Source organism: Neomonachus schauinslandi, chromosome 5 (genome assembly GCF_002201575.2).
Source record: "Neomonachus schauinslandi chromosome 5, ASM220157v2, whole genome shotgun sequence".
NCBI classification, from domain to species: domain Eukaryota; kingdom Metazoa; phylum Chordata; class Mammalia; order Carnivora; family Phocidae; genus Neomonachus; species Neomonachus schauinslandi.
In genome coordinates, this window is record NC_058407.1 from 4,181,431 (window position 1) to 4,194,455 (window position 13,025).

General features: G+C 43.3%; 1 protein-coding gene across 1 annotated transcript in view; it reads right to left on the minus strand.

Annotated features, from left to right (window-relative positions):
• Window positions 1-9,058: 9,058 nt before the first annotated feature.
• Window positions 9,059-13,025, minus strand: part of ATXN10 (ataxin 10) — a 163,116-nt gene continuing 159,149 nt past the window's right edge. Inside the window, exons 11-12 of the mRNA XM_021687462.1 lie at window positions 11,343-11,530; window positions 9,059-10,903 (exon numbers count right to left, since the gene is read on the minus strand). Coding sequence (XP_021543137.1) covers window positions 10,901-10,903; window positions 11,343-11,530 — 191 coding nt within the window. The 3' untranslated portion in view covers window positions 9,059-10,900. The remainder of the gene's footprint in view (window positions 10,904-11,342; window positions 11,531-13,025) is intronic.

Below are 13,025 nucleotides of genomic sequence, written 5' to 3' on the forward strand. Positions count from 1 at the left end.
CTCTCCTGGGTTCCCCCCTTGCTGACTGTGGACCTTGGGACTCGTCAGCTTCCAAAATCACATGTGCCAATGCCTGAGAATAAACCTCTTTCTGTATGTGCATATACATGCTGTAGCGTCTGTTCCTCAGGAGAACCCTACTGCAAAGGTCCTGTGCGGTCCTTACCTTTTACAGAGAGGGAAACTGAGGCTCACAGGGACCTACAAACAGGGCTTCCTCTGGAGATGGCGGCTCCTTCGCTCCTTTTTTGAGCTGCAGGGGCATTCACCCGCTGCTTCCCTCTAGTCCCCAGGAGGGTGAGCTGCTGTATGGACTGACCAGTTCACGTGCACACTTGACCCAAGGCCTTCCAAAGCTCCCTTTCCTGCCTGCAGGACTACCGCAGGGAGACCTAGGATCCTGGTCTGAAATACAGAAAGGCAGCCTAGGCCTCCCCTACGAATGATGTGCTCCTGTGACCTCTCCCAGGCAGGGAGTGGGACATCACAGGGTCTTTGAGGAGGTGCTCTGGGCTTCACAGCCCCCTCTCCCCTCTCGGGCTCTATTCCCTGGCTTCTCTTTCATTCCCTACTTGACGGGGCTCCTGCCTGTAGCCTTCACCTCCTGTTCCCGACACACTCAGCTCTGGAATCTGGTGACGGGTCGGCCGCATCGAGCCTGACCCCTGGCACTTTCTTGGCAAAATACTGCATGTGTCGTCAGGCCTTCTCACCCTTTGGACACTCAAGCCACAAAACACCTGCCCAAACAGCCCTGGGCCTGCACGAGGCGGGGGCTGGTAACACTAGAGGGTGAGACTAAGTCCCTGCCCTCCCGGCAACCACGCAAGGCTCGATGACCACTCCTCTGTGGTGGCAGATCCTGCTAACTGTCCCCACGACCCGCTCTCCCTCCTTCCTGTGGTCAGGGACCACTTGCACTCTGAGTGGGCCACATGGCCACCCAACTAGAGACTACACGGTCCAGTCTCACTTAGGAATACGTGTGGCCATGGGGCTAAATTCTTGCCCACAGAACGTAAGAGACGCATGCCAAGTACAGACCACTTCCTTCAAAGGAAACTCTGTCCTTCTTCCCAAAGGCAGGAAAATAGGCCCAATAGGCCACCCAACATCAACTGCGCACAAGGGTGACACCGTAGGAGATGGCAGAACGACAGGACAGGGAGGAACCAGGCTCCTGCTGACCCTGAGAGCTCCCAGTACCCAGCCCCGCTTGCCCGTCTACCTCTCCTAACAGCCCGGAGGCTAGGACGCCAAGAGAACTAAGCTTCATTCTTGGTGGGCCACTACATTTAAGGGTCTTTTGAGATAGCAGCTCAACCTGCACCCAGGTGAGAATCTTTGTTAGGTGTGACAGAGGAAACACATACAGAGAGAGACACAAAATCTAAGTGCACAGCTCAAGGCATTTTCACAAATTGAACACACCCACGTAACCACCTCCTCCCTCCTCCCAAAAGAGAACCACTGTCCTTCCTTCTATAGTTTAACCTGCTTGCCAACGTCATGGAAATAGTCATATGGTCGTCATTTGCGTGTAGCTGCTCCCCGGCGAGTGTGGCCAAGGCTCACTGCCGTGGGACCCTATGCTCCGAATGTACCATGACTTTAGTCCTTGCATCTGGTGGCTCGGGTCCTTCCCAGGTCCTGGCTCTCACAAATTCGATGCTGCTCTGGACATTGACATCTCATCTGTCTTTGGGTTCACCTATACACATACTTGTGTTATATGTGAACCTTGCAGTGGAAATGCTGGGTCACGCAATATGCTAATCTTCCAAGTTTAGCAGAAAATGCCAAATTGTTTCCCAAAGTGGTTATAGGGTTGTGCCAATTTCCACTTCTACCAGCAGTGTTTGAGAGTTCTGTCTGCTCCACATCCTCACCAACAAACACATGGTATTGTTAGCCTTTTTATTTTTAGCTATTCTGGTGGGTAGTGGTGGTATTTCACTGTGGTTTTAATTTGCATTTCCTTGATTACTAATGAGGTTGAGTACCTTTGTGAGTTTGGCGAAATGGGTATCTTCTGTATGCAGCGCCTGTTGAAGTCTTGGGCCCATTTTTGACAACGTTTTGAGATGTAGTTCTTAATCTATTTGGGATATGAACCCTTTGTCGATTATATGCTTCAAGTATCCTCTCCCATTGCCTTTTCACCAATTGTGACTTAATTTTTAATGAAGTCCATTTTAACAGCTTGCACAAAGTAGTCAGGAAATCAGACCCTATCTGTTGTGAGACTCTGTTTCCTAGAAGTTTTAGCATTTTGTTTTTCCTATTCAGACTTGCAATCCATCTGGGAATTGATATTTTTATATGGTACAAGGTAAGGGTCAAGTTTCCTTAACCCCCTACAGATACTCAGTGGCCCGTGCACAATTTTTCACCCTGTCCCCATGCTCAGCAATACCACTTAAGAAACAAATATATCAAGTGTCCATAGATGAGAATCTGTTTTTGGACTCTATTCTGCTGCTCTATTTATCTATTATGTGCCAATACAATCTTGTTGTAACTAATCTTGGTTTTCCTAGTTTTGATAACCATTCTTCTTTCAGAGTGTCTTGGCTATTCTTGGCTTTTTGCATTTCCTTGTAGCCTTTAGAATTTATTTAAAAATTTTATTTTCTACATCTTTGTTCCTGGTGTGTAGAAATTCAATGAACCTTTGTATATTAACCTTGTATTCAGTAACCTTGCTATACTCATGAATCATTCTAACATTTTAGGCAATAGTAACCCAAATCAGTGGGATACTAGATTTATTATTTGGATTTATTAATATCATGATTGGTTGTTGAATTTTTACTGTAACTTACTTTTTCTGCATGAATTGATCGTGATTTTCATCTGTTTATACAGTGATGTTTATTGACATTTAAAAAAAATGTTACACCAATCTTGCATCCCTAAAATACACAGTTCGTTAATAATATGATTAGGCTCTCTGGATCCATGTTCATGCATGAGATTGGACTTCACTTTTCCTCTCTTCTAATAAACTTTCCAGGTGTTGATATCAGGGTTATGCTGCCCTCACAAAGTGAATTCTGAGGTGTTCCCTCTTTTTCCTGGGAGAGCCTTGTCTGATTGGCAGTATTTCTTCCTAAAATGTTGGTAGAATTTATTGCTAAAGCTCTCTAAGCCTGGAGTTTTCTCTGTAGAAGTTTTAAGATTAAATATTTAAAATATTATAAGACATTTTTCACTGTTTTGCTTCTTTAAAAAAGGAATTTGTTCATGTCATCTATAAGCTCAAATTTATTAGCATAAAATATTCACAATATCCTTCTATGGACTTTTAATTTCCATAAGATCTGTTCTGATAATATCTCCTGGGTGCTCTTTTTTCTTCATTCACACAATTTTATCAATTCAGTGCATTTTTTTTTTAAGAACCATTTTTTGGCTTTATCTTTCCCGTTTATTTTTTTAATTTTTAAAATTATTGTGGTTGTTTCCTGTTTAATTATGTTCTGCTCTTATATTTCTCATCTTTTCCCCCTTTAATTGTGTGTTTAAGTTATGCTCATACTACTTAAGGATGTTTGGGTGATTGATTTTCTGCCTTCCTTTCTCACATGTGCATTTAAGGTAATAAATCTCCAACTAAGAGTAGCTTTAGCTGCAGTCTACAAACTTTGTAGGTACTATTTTTTTAAAAGGTTTATTTAAAAGACAGAGCACGCGCGTGCATGAGCAGGGGAGGGGAGGAGAGGGAGAATCTCAAGCAGATTCCAGGTTGAGCACAGAGCCCGACACCATGGCACGATCCCACAACCCCAAGATCAGGACCTGAGCTGAAACCAAGAGCTGGACGCTCAACTGACTGAGCACCTCTTATATGTTAGTATTTTCATTAATGTTCACTTAATACTTTCTAATTTTCATTTCTTGGTTTTGACCCTTAGGTATTTGAGAAATATATTGTTTAGTTTCTAAAACTGTGGGAATTTTCTATTATTTGATATGCAGCTTAACTGCTCTAGGATCGGAGCATACTATGTTATGACTTTAATCCTTTGAAATGTTGGTATGTCTTATGGCACAGCAAAATGACGAATTTGGTAAGTGGTTCCACATATACTTTAAAAGATGCGTGTACTCTGCAGTTGTTGGGTGTGATGTTTTGTGGATATCAAATAGGGTCCACCCTACTAAGTGCATTGAATGAAACTTAGTATTCTTATGGATTCTTTTTGTCTGCTTATTTTATCATTCACTAAGAGAGGATAGACCCCTGCACACTGACCATATGACTCCAACCCCTTCTGCAGACTGGGGCAAGAACATCCGTAAGGGGTCGTCACTAGACACCGGCTGAGAGCAGGTGATGGCCACCGCAAAGGGAGGGGGGGAGGAGGGAGAGGCAGGGAGGGGAAGAGAGACGGATGCAGTCACCACTTAGTTGACCTAAGGAAGGAAGCACCGGTCTAAGCAAAGTGGTGTTCATGTTAACTTTCTCTTGCTACTGCCTTCTTAGTGATACTTCAAGCCTAAGGTTTAATATTGACTTTTAAGTGTTATTACCAAAAAGTAAAACACCCATTATCTTTCTTCTTAAACTGTAAATACGGACATTAGACCTTGGTCACTGTATCCTGTATGTCTCTTACCCCATCTTCTGTATTTTCCATCATTTTGTCTTAGTGGTTCATTCTGGCTATTCTCAACTGGTCGGTCCTCCATTTACAATTTCTCTCTTTTGTGGCTAAAATCAACTACTGATTCCTCAATTTTGGTTGTATTTTCTCTGGTTCATGAATTTTCATGATTCCCTTTCATACTCTGTCCTGTCTTCTGCTGACATGTTCGATATCCATCTTCAATCTTCTCTTTTTTCTCTTTAAACATACTGAACAAGGTTGTTTTAAATTTGATAACTCTGTTATCTTGAGACCTTCTGTGTTCACTTCTATTAGCTATGGTTTCTCTTAATTTTCATATCATGTTGTCTTGTCACCTCATGTTTTTTTTGATTGAGTGCCAGAGAACATATATAGAAAATTATACCGATAATTTGAGACCTAAGGTGGTATCTTTTTCCAGAGAGGATTTTTGCTGGCAGGTACCTGGGACAGCAGTAATCCAGGATTTCTGAAGGCACAGCACACCAGGTTACTGAAACTCAATTTCTCAAGGGCTGAAATATTTGAAACTGAGTGTCGTCCCGGGTTATTTCTGGCTCATGATCACTCTTCTGATATAGCCCTTTGGGGGTCCCAACCTAAAGAAACAGAGGTCTACCAGGCAATATTTCCCATCACCTTGGCTCCTCAAGGCTGTGAGAAACACCACTCAGTCACTTAGCCTCTTTGCTTCTCTCTCTGAAATGAAAAATACCTCGAGGAAAGAGCAGCCCAAACACCAGGCTCATCTCCAAGCCCTTGTCTACTCCTGGGTCCTGGCCCTTAATTTCTGTGTCTCGTTAACTCCCTGGTACCTTCAAAGAGTAGTTTACAAATATTTTGGCCTGCTTTTTAGTTATCTTCAGGGAGGTTGGTCAGAACCATCATGGATTTAGAAGTGCTCTCCCTTTTCTAACATAAATAATTCTCCAAGAAAATCTCCTTTAGCCCCCCAACCATATCTTCCTTCCTTGACCTCCCATAGTATGCATCCTAAGATGCAAATGAAGCTCTATGCACCAAGACGTTCACGACGATATTTATAATGATGAAAAACAATACAAAATGTCTAATAACAAGAGAATGGTTAAGCCTCCTATGGAATATTTTGATGATGCAGCCACTGAAACTCTTCTTAGGAGGGGTTTTTAGCATATGGAAATATCTTAAGCTATAATGTTAAGTGTAGGCTTATATGCAGGCTTAAAATGTGGGCTACATGTTGTAGTTGGCCCTCTTCTCTATATACACCCCTGCACTAGACAATCTCATTTAACTCCATGGCTTCAAATTATCATCTACTGGGCTCCAAACATGTATTTCCAGCACTGACCTGTCTTCTGAGCTCCAGTCTCATATACCTAATTGCTTTTCAAAGTCATCTCCATTGGGAGGTCTCAAAAGCATCTCAAACTTTAATTTGCCCCAAAGAGAATCTCGGTTCTCTCTGCCCCTTCACATCAAACTTTTCCACTTTGGGGAGCATATAATCATCTACCCAGTTGCTCAACAAAATTTTAGGAGTTATTCTTGTTTACTTCATCTAGCCCATCCTCAACAATCCATCAGCAAGGCCTATGAATTCCAACACATATATCAAATGTAAACCTGTCTCTCCACAGCCACTGACTCACACGTGTCTAAATCACCATCATCGGTAGCTCCATAAATTATGTCTCTGCTTCTGTTCTTTTTCCGCTGCAATTCATTTTCTACACAGCAGCAAGAGTGGTCACTGAAAAACGTGAAGTGGATCTTCTCATTCCTATGCTGGATGCCACTTAGTACCTTCCCAACACATTTCAAGTAAGACTCAAATTCCCTTGGCCTCGAAGACCTTGCATGATTGGACTCCTGTTTACCCCTCTGACCAAGTCTCCCTCATGCCACCTCTACCCGGTCACCAGGCATTGGCCTCACTGGCCTGGCCACCATGTGAAGCTTCCCATCCTGGGGCTTTTGTGCTTGGCGCTGTCTCACGGTGAGTGCTCTGCCCCAGCTCTCCGCACAGGTCAGATGCGATCGTCTCAGAAAGGGCACCCAGCTTACCATCTGTATCATCACCTTTTCTTCACGGCATTCACTGCAGTATGTGATGCCCTTGTTCTGATCTGTTTACTTGTTAATTTTCTGTCATTCTCATCAGAACTGAAGCTTCACGAGAGCACAGACCGTGTCTGCCTTCTTTACTGCTGGACCCTCAGTGCTGGCCTGGTACACTGCTTGAGGAGATGTAGGCCCTGAGCAGTTAAGCAATTTATGTGGAGTTGAGATTTAAACTCGGGTTTTTCTAACTGCAAAGCTCACGTTCTTCCCATGGAGCTCCCCTTGCTCTACATCCTGAGCCACAGTCCAGGCATTTCTGCTAGATTTACTTTCCATGCTTCTGGGAAAGAAGCCATATTTTCCTCCTCACTCATTCCCTTCTAATTAACTACAGCAATTAATCATTACGCATTACCTGCTGTGTGGCCCTGGGCGGTAACCCCTGCAACTCAACTTCCTCATCCACAAAATGGGATTAACCCTAGAACACACCGTATCATTGCTCTGAAGATTAAATGACGAATATTCTCGAAGTGCTGAGAACACTGGCACACAGAAGGCATCCCACAAGGATCTGCCGACCACATACACTACATCTGGTGAGCACCTCCTGCGTGTCCAGCACTGTGGAGACGGGGGCAGCGGGAGGCAAGGTGCAGTTTCCATGTGCTTCTATCAGAAATACTCACGGTGAAGGTGCAAAGGGCCCGAAGAGGCACGTCAAGCAAGAAGAGTGCTGGGAGGATTGAATGCTCACCACGTAACAGATACTGTCAGCGTGTTCGTTAATTTTTACCCTCAGACACTCCTGTGGGTCGGTGGTACCATGAGTGCCATTTTACTGGTTGAGCAAATGGAGACGCAGAGCTTACGGAGTCTGCCCAGTTACACGGGCAAGAGACAGGGACCCATAACCCACACGCACTCACTTGTTTGTGCCTTTTGACCACCGTGCTTTACACGGCGGCAGCAAAAATTACACCCGTGCAAAAAACATCACGGAAGTTCTCACTGAACTCATGTAAAACGAGCAGGACACACTGTGCATAAATGAACGTATTTGATGTTGTTTAAACAAGAAGAAACATTTAATGTGCTGTTTCTAATTTAAGGTTTTAACTGAAGCAACAATAAACAATGATCAAAACCTTCAAAAAGTCATTTCCGCTGACATAACTGGCTGTGATGAGGAAAGTCTGATGAATGAGTTAATACTAACACCACTACATTTACAGAAAAAAACTTACCTTTAAAATTCATGTAGGTTATAAATGGTAAATTAAATTCATATTGTAAAATATCATCTAAACATGATTTGATGTAAAAAAGAAACCAAATAAGTATATAAAAAATCTGTATGGAAAAGAAAAATAGATATTATATCATATAAACGCAAGGGGAAAAATGTGAATTTTGAAAACAAGGTTTTTAATTGATTTTCATATACAGGCCACTGGGGCTAGAATTATCAGGACCGTGGACAGCGCCCAAAGTGCCCTTTCTCCCCACCACCACCTTCCAAAGGACTGGGTTTGTATCAGACTTTGAGTGGTAGGGTTCTTCCTCAACTTCTCTGCATTTTACAATTCTGTCTCAATTTTATTGACTCTCATGTAAAAACTGGTTCCTATGTGCAGAACTTACTGATGATGGAACATGTACTTTAAAGTCTTCCTCCTGCAGAGACTGGCATTTCTATTACAATGTCTTTGTTTATTCATTCAAGGATGGAAATGAAGGGATAGTGATGACATTTAAATAACATTTCAATTCCAGGTGTTGGTAAAAGAACAGGATATTGATGCCTTCAGTAGGTAATGGGCATGAGATATATAAATGGGCACAAGAGAGAGATATATCTCTCTCTTGTGCCCATTTGACTTAAAATGTACTAATTATAGCCCAAATGACCACAATCACTTCTCTATATTTCATTTTGCAAAATGGGCATTTTTAGTAGTTTCCAAGCTCTGTGGCTAGATTCAGAAGTTACTGAACAAAAACGTATCTCAATATTAGCTTCTAAAAAAAACCTCACAAACAACCCTATGAGGTGTATTCATGTGGACATATACATATATATAAAATATGGACAAATTATAATAGCATATTACTAAAATCGTGCAAGTAGTTTTGAAACATTAACATGCATTGTTAATGCATTAAACAAAATCACTCTGCAAATACTTGGACTCAGTATCAAGCAGAAAAGCCTTCTCCCACTTTCTTTGATAACAGAACAGGCTAAAAAATCGAACAGCTTTGTTAGTTTGCTCTTGGAAGATAATATGGTCACAAAACTTGCTGTGACCATTCTGTCCCTTTACAAATGCTGTAAGGCTAGCCTGCCTGCCTTTCTTCTTCTTCTAAATGCCTGATTGAGATGGTGATTTAATCCTCTGCAGCAAGCATGTAGAACGAGGCTCTCAGAATGGCCAAGTGGTGGAGGGAGGACAGGGAAGCTGTTGGTTGTGCTGGAGGATTAGCCATCCAGGGCGTCCAAGCAGCCACAATGCAGCTGTCAGCCTGTTTTCACTATGCAAGCCCCACATTTCCTAGTTAGAAAACACACAGCCATTACCCCGTTCTGTGTTCCCACACAAGGCTCCCTTTTGTTTATTTGTGTTTGTTATTATATGGCTTATACCGACATGTTTGTTTGATTCCACTGGTGTGCATACATCCATTGAGAGAAGAAGAAAAAGAAGTGTCTATTGCAAACTTGTTAAAAGGAAAAAGGGACTCCCACTGTTTTTTTTTCCTTTGGCGGGCCCTCTATTTAGAGGACAGGATGTTAACTCTTTGTGTCCCAGGAAAGAACGACTTCTTTGTGCATTTTAAATTTTGCAAAGGCTTCTTTACTGATGGAATGTCATAAATGAGAGAGAAAAAAATGTTATTCACAGATTGCCACAATTCTAGAAGCTGAGTTTCTTCGGAGATACAGAGTACATTAGCAAGGGGGACAACTTTCATTTCATTCTGAATATGCTTAAGCTGTTTTTACAAAAGCAATTTAAGTATGGCTACCAAAAAAACTTAAAAGCACTTTACTCTGGAACAATCAGTATTTCTGTAACACTTCGGGATGAATCTTTTTTGTTTTTATTTTGGAAGATTCAACAGGAACTGTGCAAAATCTCTAGATAGCTTTTAATAACTGGCTGTTCAGGAATGTTCATACATGACCTCCCTTCTAGAGCTTTTTTGGTTACATCAATGATCTGAAATTTCAGTGCTCGTTTTAATGCTCCAGCTCTAATATATGTATATATATATAGGGAGAGAGAGAGAGAGAAAGAGATGGAAATAGAAAGATACAGGTCAAATTTGCTCTCGCTCCCCAAAGCTACTTTTGCAATTCTGGAAAGTGGAGCCGTGGCCGGAACTGGGGTGGCGTGCTTTGGGAGACTGTGCCTTTGAAAGTGAACAAGACACGGATGCTCTTTAATCCTGTGGTCCTGTGCACAGAGCCCCCTTCACAAAGGCACGAAAAGTGGGTCAGAGGCAGGCATCCCCCTGGGAGCACAATGGTCCGGGAGGTCTCTTCCCGGGTGATTTGGAAAGAGAAGAGTTAATGGCCTGCAAGCTCTCCCCGCTCTGCTCACTCCCTGCGACGACGTTCCAAAGGGCGGGCTCAGTGACAGCACAGCCCAGTCCCTAAAATGAAGATGGAGCTTCTCTATTCTTCAGCATCTCTCGAATTAATTAGCTGGAAATGAGTCTTGTCAATGTTTTGGAAAGGCAGAAAGGGTGAAAAGAGATTGCTAGAATTAATCACAGTGAGAAACTACTTCAACTGCCTGGCAGAGTGCAGAAAACCCAACAAGCAGAGAAGAAAAGGAATCAGGCTGATTTGCCATCTGAAGGAACAAATGGAATCCAATCAAATGCTCCAGTCTTTGCCAAATAAGGGATGCACCCTCGAGGAGAAGAATTTATTATCCGTTGCCACAGTAAGTACAATATATTACTTAAATGCACACTGTATCCATGGGGACAAAGGCAAACCAGACAGTTTCTAAAGCAAAGAAACAACAGAATACTCATGTACTTTCACTTTTGAGCTTATCCACATTAAACTCTATTATCTAAAGGATTCATGTGTTCCTGAATTTGCACTTAATAAATCTTCAAACACTTGCAATTTCACATACTGCAGAAGACGAAAATCCAGGAAACAGTTTCCAAAAATTCAGATATTTCGATGGAGAGTTCATTCACTAAGAAAAAAGAAACAAAATGGCAGATGTAACAGATCTATTTATAAGAGTCATCCAAGGGGGCGAAAAAACACAAGAGAATTTTGGTCAAGAGCTGAGAGAGAAACCTGAAACACTCACTATTATATAGGGAGCTTCCTGCTCTTTTCATAGTAGCCAACATTAGCCATCTCTCCACTAGAAAATCTAGAAACTTCAGACCATGTAAAAATTCTGATATGACTTTTATATTTCTCCCCTAAAATGAGTTTGAACTTTTAAGACAATGGCAGCATAAAGCCTGAACAAAAAACCCAAAATTATTGGCAATTAAATTTCGGGCTTTCTTGGCCATTTTAGAAGGCAAAGTGTGCCCAGCCATGTTCTCAGGAAGGAACCCTGTCACAGGCCGAGGGAACGGGGAGGCTGGACCCAGAGGGGCTTGCTCTGGCACACTCACCAGCGGAGGTGGGTCACTAGTAGGTTTCAGAATCAGCTTGTCACCCCTCTTCTCAACTTCAAAGCCCATCTTTTTAAGTAGGGATGCGTCCGCCAGTCCCTGTTCCTCCATCTTCGCAATCAGATCTTGGTTCTGACTATTGTCTTCGGTAAGGTTGCGGATGGCGTACACCACCCACTGGGTCAGAACTGGAGGCCGAGTGAAGGAATCTGCCAACGTACTTTCCCATTTCGGGAGTTCACATGAGCGTTATTGGAAAGGGAGGGCAGGAACACAGCATCAGCGAACAAGTTCTCACAGAGCATGTTCTATATGAATATGCATCCAAAGAGGGAAGTAACGAGAAAGCTGCAACACATGCATTGTACATGTATGTCCCACGTGTGTGTACGTGTGTGATGTCCAGCACATGGAGGTACTTAATCAAGATTTGATGAACGAATGAGCAGGGAAACATCTGAACTCTATGATCGCACGCACACGCGCGTGCACACACACACACACACACACACACACACACACTTAGATAACCATGTTATTGAGCCACCAGAGAAAGAATAAGAGCACGACAGCGTTAGTCACAAAGATGCCAAGTTAGAAGCAGACAAGAGACTCATCTTGTTTAAAGCCAGCTCAGTTATAAATAAGAACTGTCTCCTAGGAGTCATCATGGAATTTCCCTCATTCGGCCGCATTTTAAAGATGGAGCTAGAAAGCCTTTGAAGGATTTGCTGTCCTTAGTTTGCATACTTGTGCTCTCAAGAAAGCATCTCCTCCTCTGGCCTTGCTGTGCCCCCACCCCCATTCTGCACGTTCAGCATAGCATCCTTCACAGCAGACAGAAGACAGAATCGCTGTATTATTTACTGAGGTCTTTTATTCAGTGACCAAGAACTGTGTAAATCTCAGGAAAGCATTAAACTGCTGCTCTATGTTGTTCTAGAAAAGACCGTAGAGAAACTGCCAGGGGTACCAACCCATGGATCCAGGGACGTGTAGGCAATGCCCAGAACAGTGGGCCCGGCACCTTCTGTTAGTCCGGAGGGAGTAACGAAACACCTAGGGGGGAGTAAACGCTTTCTCCAATAAAGCTAGGCCTCCCTGCCCACAATCGGATGGAATTTGGCAAGAAAAACAAGCTCTTTCCCCCCAACTGCAGGGTGTTTCTGGTGCAGCCATTTCTGATGTCAGAATGGGGGCATCTGTGTCCCCAGAACGTAACAGGCTCTTCAGCCTGAAGGGTCAATGCTTCTGACCCTGTCCTAGCTCCCAGCACAGCGGGGAGGCCAGCGCTGAGACCTTTCTAGCTCCCTCAGCTGGACGCAGGAGGCCACAGAGAAAGGCTGCAATGTGCATAAAGCCTGTGGCTCTTTCTTGTAGAGTCTGAGAAAGAATGTGAATCAAACTGCTTCCCTAGTTCAGTAACCTCAGAGCAAGGTAGTAAAAAAATCAGCCTGTCCACTGAAGTCAGCCAAGTGAGATGCAGTAAACATGGCCGTTTTATGTTCAGGACATCTTCTGGGGTTTTGAAAGGTTACTCCATCCCAGTCCCTCCGACACACCCACGCTGGTTCACAATCCTGACAAGGCCTTCGAGCTCCTCATGGCCCCTGATCACAGACGGTCCACGCTGGCCCTGCCTTTCCCGGCCTCTCCCGGCCCCTGCCGGCTGGGGCCATGGGC